The 18,255-nt window shown below is 42.6% G+C and overlaps 1 protein-coding gene across 1 annotated transcript in view; it reads right to left on the bottom strand.

The window, feature by feature from the left end:
- The window catches only part of LOC110975301 (hyalin-like), a 28,188-nt gene that overhangs the window by 7,749 nt on the left and 2,184 nt on the right, over positions 1 to 18,255 (bottom strand). Inside the window, exons 2-12 of the mRNA XM_022227678.2 lie at positions 13,852 to 14,061; positions 13,255 to 13,503; positions 12,777 to 13,025; positions 11,316 to 11,570; positions 10,773 to 11,033; positions 8,642 to 8,893; positions 7,791 to 8,054; positions 6,009 to 6,266; positions 4,071 to 4,334; positions 1,975 to 2,087; positions 944 to 1,175 (exon numbers count right to left, since the gene is read on the bottom strand). Coding sequence (XP_022083370.2) covers positions 944 to 1,175; positions 1,975 to 2,087; positions 4,071 to 4,334; positions 6,009 to 6,266; positions 7,791 to 8,054; positions 8,642 to 8,893; positions 10,773 to 11,033; positions 11,316 to 11,570; positions 12,777 to 13,025; positions 13,255 to 13,503; positions 13,852 to 14,061 — 2,607 coding nt within the window. The remainder of the gene's footprint in view (positions 1 to 943; positions 1,176 to 1,974; positions 2,088 to 4,070; positions 4,335 to 6,008; positions 6,267 to 7,790; positions 8,055 to 8,641; positions 8,894 to 10,772; positions 11,034 to 11,315; positions 11,571 to 12,776; positions 13,026 to 13,254; positions 13,504 to 13,851; positions 14,062 to 18,255) is intronic.

The raw sequence follows: 18,255 nt of genomic DNA on the forward strand, positions 1-18,255 counted from the left end.
CTTGATTATTTAAATGTTCACGTGTGTATGATGTTGTAGTGGTCTGCATTTGTAAATATTAATGTTTGTCGTATTTGTCAAGTTGACTTTTCATCGTGAGTTTCTAACTATCGTATTAATTTATGTTCACAGGGCCCCAATGAAAACCAGTTTGAAACTGTTTGGGCAGACCCTGGGTAAAGAAATGGAATACATAAATAAATCAATCAATCAATAAGAGAGTATCAAATTTTCCTGTCGAGCTGAATGGTGATGTGTACAGAGAGGATTTCTTCAGGCATTTCATCAAACAAATATTGAATGTTTCGCATTCTAAGTGCCATGAAAGAACTATTTAACATGTCTCAAGGATGAGAACTTTCAATCATTATTCTCTCCACTGAACTCATAAATATTCATTATCTGCATTATTTTGTTTAAAATATCAAACAACAGAGTCACAATGGATGGCTGCAGAGAATGTTTTCTGCTAATTGCTGCAGAGCAATTCGCCAGTAAACCTTGTTAACATGGTGTGTCATCAGATCAAATTACAAGTTATCTCCGTATTGTAACAATTAACTGCTGCAAAAATCTGGAAAAATCCCTGTGGCCAAAATTTGGAGTTTTAATTTTTTTCTCTCTCCAAGTCTCATATTGATAATTCAGACAGAATGACTTCATCTGAGCTTTTGTACAATTGGTTTTTAGCTGATGTCTTTTCAATATTTTTAGGATAACTGCTGATTGTAAATGATTTTTTTTCTCCTTTTGTTTATATCTCTATGTATATCACTCTACAATACTTCTACAATAACACTCTTTGAGGCATACATGCATTTTGACACCATGCTGTTTGGAGTGGGCAGTGTCTAACTCATACATATTCATCAAAATCCTTCCACTTGGGCGGGGCACCACAGTGTTCAAATTCCCGTCCCCCGGTTGACCCCTAATGACTTACGGATATCGAGGGAGCCTGAGAGGACAAAGTTATTGGTGGCGAAACTACGTGAGCTGCTAAGGGCTGCGTAGAAGGCCTCGGTGATCTGCCGGGACGTGTGCCGTCCCTCCCGGCCTTTGTTGAAGTACAGTCGGAAGGTGACCCGCGGGTTTCCTCCGACAAAAGTGTGGGTGAGAGAGTCCACCCCGACAAAGTGGGAGCGGATGGAAGAGCCACGGAAGAGCCTGTCCATCTGTGAGGAGAAAAATAGAACTGATTGAGATGGGAAAAGTGAGGGGGGATAGAGTTTCTGTGAATGGCACTCGTTTGACCGCAAAAAAATTAGCAATTATTTGAGGAAATTTAGTTTTTTCGTGCTCAGTTTTAGAAAATTCAGGACCAGGAAGTATTTGGAAAAAAAGCTTGCAAAGGCTAAAATATTTGAATACTTTTATTTCATTATGATCTGGGTTTTAGAAAATTCAAGACTAAATACTTTCATTTGTGTAGTATTGTTTTTTAAGGATACTATTGGGTACCTTCCACTTAAATAAAAATTTGGAGAAAGGATACTTTAAAAAGAGATATTATTTGGAAATTGTTTTCAGTCCAAGGGACAGAATAAATGTTTGAGTATCTAACTTCTCGTGGAAGGTACAAATACTGGCCAAAAATTCAGATTTTCAAGAGACGTAAAATAGAGCCCTCAGCTTTGACTCTTGATATACAGGCATATGCCAAAAGGACCGATTCAAGAGACATTTGAACAGTATTTGTGTGGTACACAGTAACCTCACACTTTTTGACGAGGCAACATGTGCCAACTACGTGAGGCCGTGGCACAGCAGCCAAATTCAAGTTTGACACATCTACACACTTTTCGGGCTTTGGGTGTGTACAACACCGACGGGGATTAGCACGTGTATGAACATCAGCCTGAGGTGTGAGTTGAGTCGCTCCTGACATTTCGACCCATCAGCCGTGCCTGTGTACCAACATAACCAGATACTGTCAATCTGGCCTCTGGTGCAAAGAGGTTAAAATGCACTTACATCCTCTGTCAGTTCGGCCAGCAGCTGTGTGGACGAGGCATCAGAGAACTGCCCAGCGACCCCCCGGATGCGCGTCAACGTGACCGAACCTCGCACCGACCATGGATCGGAATCTAATCAATCAAATCAGATGAAACAAAGTGATTCACATCAACAAGGACAGATGACATGGACAAGTGCATAATTGCTAGAGAGCTGAATGTGCTTTGTTCACTGGCGACGGAAGTGGGGGGGACGCAGTGGCCCCCCACTTTTTGTCTAGGGGGCCTGGCCCCCACCTTTTACTAGCCTCATAATGGGTGGGGCTTAATTGATTGGCCTAATAATGGCTGATGCCGGTGGCTTTGGGAATGCACTGAATCTGAACTGGCATACTGCTTGTGTCCTCTTTAGTTTCATCAAAGAAGTGTCTCATCATTCTCCTGACAGATGGAGCTAAATCTGTACACCCGACTCTTTGGCCTGGCAGAAATTGAAAACATATGGAGTACCTCATAGGATATGAAGTGCGGACAATCTGTGTTCTAGCTGCACTGGCAGTATTAAACACAGGTGTCTACGAGAAGTGACTGCAGCCACTGACTAGCGCCTCCCATAAGTACCCATGTTATTCCAAGCCACAGCCACGACTTTAGGACTTAGCCAAGATCAGACAATGAAGACACAAGCCACTGTGCTGCAACACCCCTTTTTATACAATTTATTTGGCTTCAAATTTCTTGTGACCATGTGGCATCCTCTTTCGCTTTTTGACTCAAAGACTTGAGGCTTTAAAACACTTGTGGACGGTATTATATTTGGCCCAAAACTTTGACTTTTGAAAAAGGCAAGATAATAGCTGCCTTACACCTTTGAAATGTAGCAGACATCCGCCAGAATTACTGAATCCCAAGAGTCATTTGAAGAGTATATGTGTGACATTTCTTACTGCAATCTTATATTTTTCGACACGTTTGCTACCACAGTAGGCCATGCACAGAAACCAAGTTTTAAGTTCAACAAACGGTCTGCCTCCACAGACTTCTAGAACATTGTGTGTATGGGCACATGATGCAGATGTGGGATTATTTTTTGGCGCCAGTCGGAGGTGAGTAGAAGCATGTTTGACATTTTAATGTGTCGACCATGTCTGCGTGTACAGATAGCCAGATTAAACTTAGGTGTCCTCTGATGCAAAGTGGCTAATATTCACTTGTGAATGCAAGTTACTCGTAGAAAACAGAACCCAGACAACAGGGTGAAAAAAAGCACACATCTGAACTGCAAAACATCTATGTGATCAGTTCGTCAGGGGTTTCAGGTTGGGACATCATTGTTTATGGAAAGGCCAAATATGATCAACCCCTTAACACCGGGATTGTTTTGACCCTGACTGCTGGACGGTATGCCCAGTATGCAAAGCCATGACCAGCAGCAGGCCCACATTGAAACCGCAGGTGCGTGATGAATAGAATGTATACGTGGCATGCACTATTAAATCCTCCCATTGAGCTGCAGCTATAGCAGTCTGCCCTCATCAATGGGTTAAGTGTTTGAAACATGTAAACGACTGATGAAGGAAGCCAGGTGTGTACAGATGCACTGATGTTCCCAGACAATCGTGGACGTTAAACAAAAGAATTAATGACCGTCCACGATTCCTGATACGTCCACGATTGCCAAACGTGTACAAAACATATTAGAGGTTAAAGTTAAAAAGTAAAAGTTTGAACAAAAAAGGACAATAGGAACGTCCACGATTACCCCCAAAACATTTCTGTGTGTACATGTACACGTAGGTGTATTGTTCCAGCTCAAAAGCCTGGGTAAAAGTGCCATAAGATTTGGGCTAGGTTAGCAGCTCATAAAGGAGGTTATATGAAACAGCTCCCATTATTTCTACCCAGAAATGGAGGAACCATTGACCTGTTGTTTATAGAACCCTGCAAAATTCTATCTGTTTTTCTTTGTCTTTTGAGCAGCATGTCCAGATTTTTTCATCACAAGTGTTAAAAATGTAATGTTCTCCCCCCCTGCCGTTTTTTTAAAAAGGTTGTTGGATGCAGAGCGACCGAATGTATGAATAAGTTTTCACAAATACGTCCGAGTGGGCATACCTTCCACCAGAACCACCGTAACTTGACAATTTCTGACAGACAACCCCGCACCGTCGGTGGCTGTGTACTCAAACATTTGGCTCCCAGCGCTGAAGGTGTAGGTAGCCTGGTTGGTTATTGAATTGGTAATGGTGGGTGCCACGCCTGAGTTGTCTGTCGCTGAGGGGGTGGGTACGGCCAGCGTGAGGGTGCGGCCTGTGCGCACGTAGTGGGTGATGGTGGATCCGCAACCCGTGTTGGGAGTAAATGCAGGTGGTTGATTGTCTGAAATGGGGGGCAAAAGAAGACAATTACAGTAAAGGCAGTCATAAGGCAGAATGGAGAGGTAAGAAGGTAAGAGCTTTGAGTATATCCATTCAGCCCCCACTTCATGGACACATTCTCAGTCATACAGAATAACCTGCTATTGTGATCACCCCCGGGGCAAATTAACGTGCTAGGGAAAAGGCTTCAAATATTTCAATATCTAGGGTTTTGAAGGCAGATTGGCCACCCACAAACTAGTATAAAGTGGATTCATCTCCTGAAAATCAACACGAGAGAAACAAGAGGCAATTTTCTTTCCACGACCAACTAGGCCAATTTCGGAAACACACAAGGTCAAATTTTGTGTTTATGTTGAGTTGATGACATCATTGGGGAGAAAGGAACAAAAAGCATGCATGAAGATCCATGTAACCTGGCAATGTTGTGGCCCCTGAATGCATTCAAATATTCATTAATGACGTGTAGAAAATGCAAAATATTCTACATTAACCCTAACCCTCCTCAGTCCTCCAACAGGTGAAGGATTGAGGAGGGTTAGGGTTAATCTCTAAGATGTGTAAACCTGAAATCTTACTCTTAGCTGGTCAAAATAATACACCGCAGCAGCCACACAAAACAAGCAGTCGGCGAGGCTTATGCATCGCTTTTCTCAGATCAGAGTGCTTTTTCAGACACTGGATATTTGTCGAAGCAGTCCTCAAAAATCCTTCGGCATATTATTTTTATCAACGACAACTGGGAAGGTTTGATCAACCCTTAATGGGCTGTCTGAGAACAATCGATTCAATATGGTACTGAACGGAAACGTCAAGACCAAGTCTCTGCAGTCTATGAGATTCCTGTCTGCAACTACAAACTGCACAAGACAGGGTTTTGTTTTATGACAAAAACGCAACCAATCATGTTTGAAACTTGATGGCTGGAACAATCAACATAGTGGACAAGAAGTGTGCAAGACCATTGCATTTTGAGCATGCGAGACTTGTGTGAAAGATACACACTGTTCATGTTTGCAGCCGTATCTCCCCATGACGTTTTGGGGTCACCGGCATATCATTAATACATGAGTGTTTCTAAAATCGGCGACAATGGGACACGCCGGAAGCCCATTTTTTCGACTATAAATGGGAATCTTCCATTTTTTTCATGCTAATTTTGAAAGATGGTCTTGTCACTTACTCTTTAAAGGTTATAAATGGGAGAAGAAAGCTTTCTTTTACCCCTGTTAAGGTGTAAATGTGCCCTCTCTGTAAAAGCCACTGAAAACTGCTGCTATTTTACACACCTTTGGGCATACACTGGTTAAGATTTTAAAGAAAAGAAAAAAGACCATGGGTTCCAAGTCCCAAGGGAGTAAATTGTGAGTTTTCTTCTAGTAAGCAAAGCTTGCTGGCAGCACTGGGCGTTAAAGTGCTCATGAATATGCAAACTGTAAACAGCCAAGTTTGCCATTACAATCTACTCAGCGACACTAAGCCAACTATTGGACAGTTCACACTGTAAGGGGCAAGTAGGAAGTAAAGATAGTCCATTTTGCTTGGTACCCAGGATACAATTTGTGCACAGGCGACCAGGGGAAAATCGGCAAGTGGTTGATAAAATGGTCGTCGCTCGAACTTGTCATAGGTCTAACATTATGATGATCAGATACGGTGTGTGAATTCAACTTACCGGTCACAGTAACAACAAACGTGCAGAGCCCCTCATTATTTTCAGCATCTGTGGCCCGGTACGTGACGGTAGTCTGGCCAATGGGGAAGGCAAAGGGTGAGGAGTGTGAGGCGAACTGGGAGACGATGACGCCACGATTGTCTGTCACCGTGGGTGCCACCCAAGAGTACGTGTACGTCGGTTGTCCATTGTCCGTGTTGCCAGAGACGGGTGAAGGACAGTTGGCCCACTCCGGGTTCATTGTGTCTCGAACATATGCTAAAAAGATAATTTCAAAAAGTGCCCTCTTGACAACCAGCTTCGATAATGGACCTTTCCCATGAAATATGCAAATTGGCCGAGCGTATGCGCACTGCTACCACTGGTTGGCAAGTGCGGTAGCATAGGCGAGCTGCTAGTAACCATAACCTGGACCACTGATGGTCAATCAAAACCATATTACAGCCTTTGCCCGATACTTGAGCATGCTTTTCTAAAAACTAAGTGAAGTTTTCAGTGTCCTGAGGTTGGAAAGTAAAAGTTCCTTATCTTTAAGTTTGGCACTCATGTCAAACTATACTGGCACAGAAACGGCGATAGTGATGCGCGTATGGAGATTTGTATAGATACATCAAAGATTTAAGCAACTTTGCCAACCAGTGGTAGTAATGTGCATGCACCAGCCTTATTTGCATATCTCATGGCAAAGGTCCATTACGTTAAAAAACAAGGCCTTCAATTTAAACTTGAATTGTTTCCAATTGACAGCAGAGCCACCACAGCTTTATTTGCAGCAAAACAGTCAATCCTATGTGGGAGCACGTTCCACTGACTTCAGATTGTTTTGTAAAATTGGTTCTAAGAGAGCCCGGACGTGAAAAAAATCTGTGAATACTCTACCACAAATCTTGTCACTAGCTAGCCCTTTCATTAGTTTCTACAGTCACAATGATCAGGGTAAACAGTGAGAAAGGAATACGTTTTGTCACAGTCCAGTAACATACATGTAACTTGTGTCTTTTGACAAGCACAGCTTGCCATTAAGATGTAATGGACCTGCAGGGACTTGTGATAGCCTTGCACTTTACTCCTTGAACATTTTGCGACATCGCAACATAAACACTTTTTGGCATCAAGACATTCACAGTTCCGTCTGCTTTCTAATGTGCACATTTTGACATCAATCATTTGAAGCTTTGAGTGACACTTTGTTCACTCCTTGGTAATACTACTAAAAATAACACTGAAATGTTTATAAGGTGCAAATTATCTCACAGTACATGTAATTTAAAGACATCAGTACTTTTCTCATTATCCTTGCATATTGGGCTGACAACATATGAACATTCCTGAAACTGCCCAAGCTCCCTGAGGAGTAAACTAGCCCGATGTTGCCATATCAGGCGCAAACAGCAATACATAATTACCATATCTGCCCTCACAGGTACCCAATTACTCCAGGGTGAATTGAGGCATGTACGTATAAGTGACTAGCCCAAGATATCAGTGATTGTTCACATTTTTTCTCATGAAATATAGCTTTGCAAATGAGCAGTAAAATTATGATAACGAAACTATGTGCGCTTGGTTAGAATGAAACTCTGATGTATTTTGTCTATAGGTATACCAAGTTTGTTAGAAATATGGAGCAGTGAAAAGATGACAGAAGAAATGAAATATTAGAGAGACGGATTTGCAACATTTAATGCTGTGCCTTGATTTTATTTCCGGGTAGAGGCACTGGATTTCAGATGTGGTTAAACCAAAGCAGCCGGAGACAAGAAATGTCTCTCTCCTACTCACCCATGACATTAATATAGAAAGTGCAGGTATCTGTATTGCCAGCCTCGTCCCTCGCTGTTATGGTCACTGTGTGGTTTCCAACTCCAAACGGCCCTGGGTTGCTACTGCTGGTGACCGAGAGCACGGTGTCACAGTTGGAGGGGGCTGGGCAGCTGTTGTCTGTGGCTGTCGGGTTGGTCCACAAGACATCCACGGTGCTCTGGGTTCGCGACAGGGTGTAGGACCGTGAATCGGGGCAAGAGTTGAGCATGGGGTCCTCTTCATCTGTGTCAAGCAAAAGAAATGGGACATTGTGGCAAAAATCAGGGCGCAAACCAACCATCTAGCCAACACTTCTCGGTCAAATAAAACACCAGTTTGAAAAACAGAGAAATTACACGATCTATTACCATTTCCTACAATAGATCTTGCATTCTGATCCATCCACAACAGTCATCAATGTTTTGTTCAAGGGAAAAACATTTGACAAATGCAAAAAAACACAGATTTCCAAAGAAGAATGCTCAAACATGTGAATGACAGAAAAAGAAAACAACTGCAAAAAATGTATCCAATTCCGTCTCGCGGACCCAAACGCTATTAAGCATTCTCAAACATCAAAAACTGTTTCTAAGTTATTGCTGTCTATTTGTCTACGTTGTTGATGCTGAATGAAAACTTGTGACCGTGACGCCTTATCAAACTGCGTAAAACCAAAATGCCTACGTGTATTTGGGCATTCCATTCCAGGGTTCTAGACTTGAGACGCCTTTGTTCTGAGAGAGTGACTTATCAAGCTGGACCCTGTGGGAATCTAGATAACCCCACGATATTTCCAGAGGCTCCCTTCCGAAGCAGGCAATCATTTTTACCTGCGACTGTAATGACAAAGCTGCAGGTGCCCACGTTTCCGACGGCGTCCGTGGCCGTGTACTCCACGATGTAGACGCCGATCTCGTAGTTCATGCCCGGCTCGTGGGACTTGGTCAGTATCAGACTGTCCTGGCTGAGGTCGTCAGTTACCCTGGGCTCGGGCCAGGTCACATTCCTGTAGTTGACCCCCATCTCGGTGGGGTAGGTGGTGTCAGAACTGCAGCCGACGGTGTAATCCGGGACTTGGTCCACTGAGGCGGCAAGAAAAAGATGAATATGGCGCTTTAAGGCAAGAAGTATTATGCTGGCCATGTATCATTTCAGTAAAAGCTTTCAAGTGGTTTCATTATTTTGCTTTCAGACATCATTCTTGACCATTCTAAAATGCCTGGGCAAAACATCACAAAAATCATAATGACTTTGAAATTAGTGGTAAGAGGGGCTGATATCTCTATAAATTTACATTTTCTTGAAGGGACGACAAAACTGCTTACTAACAAACAATAACAAATCTCTGCATCATGGAGTAACGAAATTTACATTTTCACACTGAATACACTGTCTCTGTGCTCTTGGTTGTACGCGCATATTAACATGAATGCCCTGTAGTGAATTCTTTGTGCAATGGTCCAAGCATGCAGTCAGGTGATCATCAATAAAGACAGGACCCCAGTATTAGCGAACAGAACACTCTCCAACTCTCCATAACTCAAGGTGTGGAGTGCCGAAATAAAAATCCCCAAGGTGGGCTCCTCTGGTCCAACACGCACGTTCACTCTTGAGTGCGCTCTGAGATAACACGTACGTGTACGCGTAAAGTCATCTTCACTAGTGCTACACGTACCTTCTTCCACGTTCTACTTCAGGTTTCACAGCTGCGTGGAATTTGGAACTGATTTGGTGTCATTAGTTTGCCCCTGTGTCTTGTAATCGGATAAGCTTGACAGTCTGCAAGCAACTTCATTAGCTACTTTTTTGGGGGGGGGGGGTGAGCATCGGCCGCTTCAGGTGGTTTTTATGAACTCTTGCAACTCGGCAGATGCAATTTATTATTTGGAAAGCTTCATTCTGAAATACCTTCACCACAAAAGCCCTATCCCTGTGGCAAAGTACACAGTACCAAAGAGTTGCTAAGCGGTCAACTCAGATTTTCATTTTCACATGTGAACAAGCTTGGTTGGAAAATTCCCCATCAGCCAGCCTCTTCTTGCCAGTGAGGATGCACTTCAAACTCAGGGTGGATATACAGTACAGGTCAGAATTCTAACCGACACGCTAACACGACCAGTGAACCTGACACGCTGTTCAATACACACTTTGCGGTTTTTACCGTGCATTGCTGGTCCAATGCATGATAAGCCTAACCCGACCTCCTTATCTCGGCAGGGCTTGTGACCGCAGACGGCAAAGGTGACCGACAACATGTAGTGAACCACTGCACACGCAGGACCGTCGCTCCAGCTTCGTGTATGCATGTACACTGTACAGTACATGTACAACGGATGGCAGTGCACTGAATAAGTGAAATCATGTACATACATGTACACAAACATGCCGTGCCCGGCTGGCAAGAAAACCGTCTTTGAAGTATTGAAATATGTATCACTATCACAGCCATTTTCTCTTTGTTTTGGATCGGGAAAATTGTTCAGTCGGATTACATCTGGAAAATGTCAAATTTCACTGAAACTGGCCAGTAGTCCACCGTGTGCATTTAGTTACTACAAAACTTTTTCTTAAATATAAACTTTAAATTTTAAACTCGAGGGATCGACTGGAGTGACGACGACGCTTTTCTTGCTGGTTCTAATGCTAGATTAGAATTTGAAAATAACTTGAGCTGCAGTCAAACTGAATACTTTTCGTTGTGCGAAACTAGGAAACTGACTGCTCCGGTCAACAAAGGCTTGGCTGTTCTGGGGTTTGCGTGTAGCGTGTGCATGTTTATACTCGGCAGATTGGATTGCGGTGTCTGCGTTCTTTGTTACGCAGGGGTCAGTGTGTTTCGTGTTTGCGGTTAACTCCTTTCGTGTTTGTTTGACTCGATACACGCTGACACGCTAAGTGTGTTTGCATGTCGGCTAAAATTCTGACCTGTACTACATATAGAATCATTAACGGCTTGCTTACCCAACAACATGACGGTAAATGCGCAAATGTTGGTATTGTTAAAGTCATCAGTGGCGACGTACATCACAGAGCGTGTTTCATTAATGCTCATTGTTCCTCCATTGGCAAAGCCCATGGGACCATCAAGCTGGACGTTGGTATCGGCGTTGTCAGTGGCGGTGAGCTGTGGCCAGCTCACCTGGCCCGAGGTTAGGCCTGATTGCACGTAGGCCACGAACGGGGACGATGGGCAATTATTTATTACAGGTGGAGCATCATCAACTGTGGGGGCAATGAAGGAGAAAATTGCATGAATTATTCAAGTGCATGTCGTTGTCAAACACTGGTCAAATGTGAGCAATTAATATGAACACACAGGAAACACTGAGTGTAACATCTAAGAAGTGGAATTGACAAATTATTGCTAATGGGTATTAATCCAAACTCTGGGAAAAGTGGTTCATCTATTAGACTGGTGACTGGGCTATAGCAGTTCATGTGGAACCCCTGACCCCTTACTCTTCCACTGTGGGTACAACATTAAAAAAAACTAATGGGACGTACCTCTCACACTAAGGCGGAAATGGCACGTGACTGCATTGTTGGAGGCGTCGGTGCCCGTGTAGGTGATGTCGTATGTCCCAACATTATAGAATATGCCATTGGTGTGGCTGGACACCAGCTGAAGGTTTTGCTGGTTGTTGTCGATAATAGTGGGTTCGGGCCACGTCACTATTTTGCCAGTGGCATTTGGGGCAACATACTCCACGATGTTACTTGGGCAGTCAACGATGCTCGGATTCTGAGAGTCTTGGGCAGCTGGTAACAAAACACAACATCTAATTACTTACACTGCGTCTTACATTTATCCATCATTAATTTCACCGGAGTAGTCAGAGAACATTCTCACTATAGGGATCCTGGTACCAGCGGCAGAATGATTTTCAAAGTGGGAGGGGGGCAGTTGCTAGACCACCAGGCTTCAGTCATTACAAGGTTGATCCATCGTTAGGCCCCATCCCATTATAGGACCTGCAAAAAGTGGGTGGGCCATGTCCCCCAGTCGAAAAAGTGGGGAGGGGCCGCTTCCGCCTCCAGCGGATAATGCACAATTGCTCTGTTTTTTTGAGGTAGGGGATGGAATCAAGCAGGAATCGAAATACCAATCCACCAGAGAGTAAGTAGAGGTGGAAGCATCATTATGCCAATCTCAGTTACTAGAGCTCATCTGCGGCCAAATCTATAATGGACTGAATTAGAATAGAAGTGGATAGAAGGGAATCATAATGAAACATACATGTACATGCCTATCTTAGGCAAAAAAACTACACGTGTAGGAATCAGAAGCCGCTGCTGTGCCAGTGTCATCAAGTCTGCATGCAGGAATGCAGGTGCATGTACGCACTCTGTTCAACCCCTTTTGTGATTGACCCCAAATGCAATGTGCTCCTCACATTAAAGAGCAGGACGTGAGATTCAGTGCTGCCATTTCCAAATCTCCTGAAGCTTCATTCCTCTCTCCAACTTGACCAATCTTTGCTCCCTTCCAAAAAAAGTCATATTTTGCACGAGGAAAATCAAACCGTACAAGGCAGACCCAAAGGCAGAGGTACATGTATTCTACATTTAGTTCACACATCACCTGGTCTACAAGCAATTCTGGAGACGGGCTTGTATGCTAGATTGGAGGCCTTGTGACGGGCTTCTGGAGATTTTGATGGTCTTAAAGGAGGTCTATTTCAATAGTATATCACCTCAGAGAAATATGGAAGGGCTGCGTAACACTGTGATCAGAATATTAACAAAAATATAATATAAAATCAGTGCTCTGGAATATCACATATTACAGAGCACTGATTTTATATTATATTTTTGTTAAATTTTCACCTTGCTGTCTTCACTTACTCTGAGGTTCATTCACAATATCCAAGAACACTGTGCACAAGTTACTCGAGAACTGACTTTTGAAATGCCCTCTCCATGGAAACCAGGTGTGCATGATTATACACGAAGGCATTGCCTTACCTGTGACCGTTACAGTGAAGTCGCACATTCGTGCCTCCCCACTCTCAAAGTAGGCCACACAGTTGATGTCATTGTCCCCTGCAAAGAATAGGTCGCTCTTGCTCCGAGCGCAAGCCACGGTGACACTGCCGAGATTGGTGGGATAGGTGGGGTCATCCCAGGTGACGGGCACCGATTCCTGGCCCACTTCAAGGGTGACCATCATGTTTGGGGGACAGTCTATGGTTGGCGTTGTAGCTGAATCACCCTCTACGATAAAGACAAAGAGTTCACTGTGCATTGGGAAAAACGTACTGGATATTCGGTTTCCGATTTATTAACTAGCAAGTCTAATAGACAGACCCAAGCATGCTGCCCCTTTTGGGTGTTCAAAATTCCACATACTACATGTGCATGTACCTGTATGACTTGAGACAAAAAGTGAATTGGCAGATCCATGGTTGACTGAAAACAAGTAATTATGTCGATTTATACAAACCTTGAACAAAGACATCAAAACGACAAAACGACATCGGCGCCGAATCGTTGTTAGTGTATCTGAAGGTGTACGTCACAGTGTTGCGGCCGAGGCTGAATTGGTCACCCGGGGATCTGGTGGAAGAGACCTGGACATTGGTCGAGTCCTGGACAGTGGGGGCACTCCAGGACACGGAGACCTGGGTGGCTGCGGCAGGGGCTGTCGCGGTCATGTCGCCAGGGCAGGAGGTGATCACAGGTGATCCGTCATCTGACAAAAAACAGAGGCCACTCAGAGTAATGCTGTGCATCGGGTTGAGTTAAACAGGCCAAGCTGCAAAGCATTACGGATACAGACCGAATTCGACCCCAAACAAATTTGAGTCCCTTAATCTAACCTGACCCAACCTGACAAAATTATTGACCTGAGCAGACCTAAAATAATCATATGTTCATAAATTCTTTAGTTTTCAGTTGTATTACACAGCTATGAATGAGATGAGTTCTAGGCCCTCAAAATATTTAGAAAAATTTTGTTGCCTCAAAGGAAACACAATTTTGCACGGATGAGTAACTGATGGACTGTACCCTTTCAAATATGTATCATTTTATAGCACACCTTCTATGACGACGTTAAAAGTACACATTCGAACTTCAGCGTCATCCTCGGCAGTGTAGGTAACAGTTGTGTTCTCATAGTAGTAGCGGCCTGGCTGGTGGGTACCAACCAGAGTGAAACCAGCACTATTTGCTGTGCTGACCATTGGAGGAGACCAGTACACCAACTCAGACCGTGTTGCCGTGATGTCCATCGGACAAGAATTCAAACCTATCAAAAAGGGAAAAAAAATTTCACTTTGATGCAGCCCCTGAGTATCATGCCTTTTGGATATAAGGATATACATGTACACATTTGCTTTATCTTTTGTACTGAATGTGCACAGTGAGTGTATTTGGATCAAACTCTGACTTTGACTGCACAACCAATCTTCATCTAGCTCCATCATCGACAGTGAATCTCCATTTGCACATTGGAGATTCGATAAATGCAATTTTATAAACCATGTGTACAGATTAGTAATTCATATATGTTGCAGTGCATGACTAAACTTAAGTTTATTGGGCCATGAGCGGGACCAACAGAGGGCACCATTTTCCAAGCAACTGAGGCTTCTATAAGAGGCCTCGAGGAACTCCACTTCACAGGTTCACAAATGACCATGCATGCATTGCGTAAGCATCACTACCAACAAAACTAACAGTCCCTACTGGCATGGTTGTTTTCAACTAATGAGGGATGCTTATGCTCAACTTGAAATTTTGAATGCATGCCATTACCTAAGATAATTTATTTACAAAACCGTATGTACAAAATAGTATAATCTGAACATATGAAATAGCAATCTGTATATCACACGAAAAAGTAATTCCCATATGTGGGAAATAGTAATCGATACGTGCGAAATAGTAATCGCTATGTACGGAATAGTAATTTTGACATAATGATATAGTAATCCATACGTAAAAAATGTTTGTTTTTTTCTAACCACGTCCAAAATGCACGTCTAGAGCCACGGTACAAGAAGAAATATGAAATATGTTGCAATTTAACTGAGGATCCAAGGTAGGTACATGTAGGAAAAGATTTTAACAATTTACCAAGATTTCAGACATGCTGATCAATCACTCGCCCCCACAGCTGACCATCTGACTGACTGTATCCATACAGGTGTGAATGAGAGGATCAATGTCTTGTGTCTTGGTGGTTTTCAAGACACAGGCTAGGTACTAGGTAAGTTTTATGATCATGTGCCATGAATGTATTCACCTTCTCCAAAAAAGCAAGGAGGAGATAAAGAAAAAATACACATTTCATTTTAACACTGCTGTGAAATAATGTATTTTGTCTAAACAATAAAGGGGTGAGAAATTAACCAAATCATGTAATCAATGTGGGGCCTCCGTGCATGTTGGACTCCAAGAAAAAGAAAGCTGTAGACTTTTATTTGTAATGATGCCCATGTCTTCCTTCCTCCAGTTCACCATGGCTCCATTTGTTCTGCTGTACGTTTTTGTTTCTCCGCTTTGCTTGGAGTTCCATCGTTATTTTTTATTAAATTAACACCTACTTCCTGCACACACTTCGTCTCTGAACCAAACTGTCATCGTCATCATATAATTCTCATATAATGTGACTGACGTGTGTACGTACATGTGTAATGAATGTTCAACACACGTCCTGGTCGCCATCTGCATAAGTACAAACGCACACGTCTCTCACACGCCATGAACAGGCAGCGAAACACTGTCTCCCATTCGCCCGTATTTTTACAGCAAAAATGCTGTAAAATTGCAGATTCTACGCACTCTCTATGGAAGAAAACGGTCTCCGAAAACGGAGACTTACGGTAACCAGAAACACGATTATGCCTGTCTGTGTTAAAAACAGTGCCGCGCACAAGACAGGATACACCACGGCTCAAAGGAAATGCCTTGCAGGTAGTTTCCAGCGACCGGGTGTGAAAAACTTGCGCCGTGTGATAACTCAATGGAAAAGTTATATGTTGTAATTGTGTGCAATAGGGCGACATTCTTTGTTTCCTGCAGCGTAACGATACTGTATAAAATGCATGAGGAACTTACCAAGGACAACACACCTGCCCGCCACACCTATACTAGAATGTGTTATGAGGTTTTTGTGCACTCCTTAGAATGTACAAAAACCAGTCATTTCGGTGGTTGCACCTTACTCACATCCCAACACACTTAACTACGCAAATGTCATCAAATTCGGACACAATCCCGGACACCACACTGGCACTCCAGAAACGCGATTTGAGGGCTTTTTATCTGCCGACGCCCACAAGTCACAACAACAGACGACCACCTTCCACAGAATGCCGCATTTACATGGTTCAACCTCTCACACACCGTAACACACCGCCCTACACAAATGTCATGCAATGCGGAGACAAACGGGGACACCACGCCGCCGCAATGGAAACGCGTTATAAGGGCATTTTGTATGGCGTCTAGTTTACACAGCAGGTCTTTGGATCGACAACACGGAAATACGTCAATACGTCGGACGGTGACACCCGGTGACATGCATGTATATAATACACGTAAATACTTATGTGTATATACAACCACTGGCGTCGTCGTTCCCCATCTGAGAAGAAAAGATTCTTCCACCAATTTGGGCGCAATCTTTCTTTTCTTTCAATAATTTCAAATACAAACAATCAGATTGAGTGTACTTTTTTCTAAGATATTCTTACTCAGAAAGAAAGCAAGCATGCATGGTTTTCAAGGTAGTGCCGCCCCGCTCTTGAATTTCCACCATTTTGCGTACTCGTTTTCCAAGTTCAAAAAGTTCATTCTTCCGTTTCTCCAACAAAGTTGTCTTTTTTAATATTCCCCCCCCATGAAATTGAACGATAAACGGACAAAATGTCCAAATGAGTATACCAATCATAACCCTAGTTTTAGTGTCATGTTACGCGGACAGTTTCATTCAAGCCATCATCGGTGGCGTATGTGTTTATTAGCTGTGGGGGACTTCACAGAATAGACTGGCTATATGCCTTTTTGGAAAATGCCATGAATGTCGATAAATAAAAAGTCTGGGGGAAAAACACAGATAAATTGTTTTAATAAGACCGAGACCATACCCATTTCTTCACGCATATTGAATTCGTATAGGTTTAGGTTTTATCGCATATGACTTTTTGATTCCTTTACAATTTTTTTGTGCTAGTTAAATTAATTCACTCTAAAAAATGATAAACCGAATGAAACTTAATATTCATAAGAGTGCATCTAGAAATAAAATGTTCAGAACCTTTTGCTTTCCAATGCGGCTTTGGGCTTATTTGACATGATGTTGGGGGAGAAAAATATCAAAAGCCTTACTCATGGTCCCCAAATCCTAGCTTCGATAAATTCCGATAGATTATTATTACCTCCACTATCAACAAAAGTTTGTTAAAAATGTGTTTTTTTTCGTATTTTTGGCGCATATTTAAGAGTCCATTTTGCACATGAAAAAAATCGGAAAATTGAGCTAAAATAAAATTTAATTGGAACTTTGTAACGGGGTGAGTAAAATTGAGATTTTTGGATCATAAATATTGGGATTTGGTGAAATGTCACTGAGTATGCTATTTGAGGACTGGTAAAAAATATCACTCAGGCAAGGCACCAGAGGCAAACATTCGAAGTGCGCTACCGTTGGAACCGCGCCACGTACATTAGGGTACATCAACAATATATACATGTACATGTATTTGATATGAAAGTCTGCATGTATGCGTCACCACAACCCCTTTTTGGGACCATCAGTAACGTTTTTGTTATGGAAATTGTTTGAGTGGAACGATTGAACTTGGCATAATATTCTTTGGTTCTAGTTCTACGCCCAACAGTGGTATTTCGTGTTCACTGACCTGAAAACGGTCGACCGTACCTGTGGTGTTTTTTTTTAAGTGCGCATATCTAGGCCTACATGTCGTGGAGTTTTTCCTGCATTTTTTTTTCAAACGCTTGGAACAACACTGTACAGTTGTCTCTAGATCTGATTCAATGGTTAAAGGATACATTATTTTTTGCGTCCGTGTTAACAAAATCGATCCAAGCAAATATCATTCAATTTAAGCACATTAAACCCAACTTCCTATCGTAATTTGTACATGTATTTGTTTTTGGTTAAGGCTCTGATGTCGACGGCAGATTCGAACTTAAGACAAAGAAACAGTTACATCTGCAGCAAACTTTAATTAAAGACATAAAGAAAAATGCCAATCAGGAACAAGCCGTGGACAAATAAGAATCCAATAGTCAGCAGCCACATTTTATCGGACGCCGCAATTTTGAATTTTGGACGAAATTTCATCAGTATGAATTTGTTCGTAAACAGCAGTTATTATTAAGGTAAATAGTACACTACTGGTATTTAACCAATTTATTAAACAAGAGGTTTGGCGACACTGTACGTAGAAAGTCAAATGAAAGTTGAAGTGCG

Source organism: Acanthaster planci, linkage group LG02 (genome assembly GCF_054643075.1).
Source record: "Acanthaster planci isolate LZ-2023a linkage group LG02, COTS_SCS, whole genome shotgun sequence".
In the NCBI taxonomy this organism is placed as follows: Eukaryota; Metazoa; Echinodermata; class Asteroidea; order Valvatida; family Acanthasteridae; genus Acanthaster; species Acanthaster planci.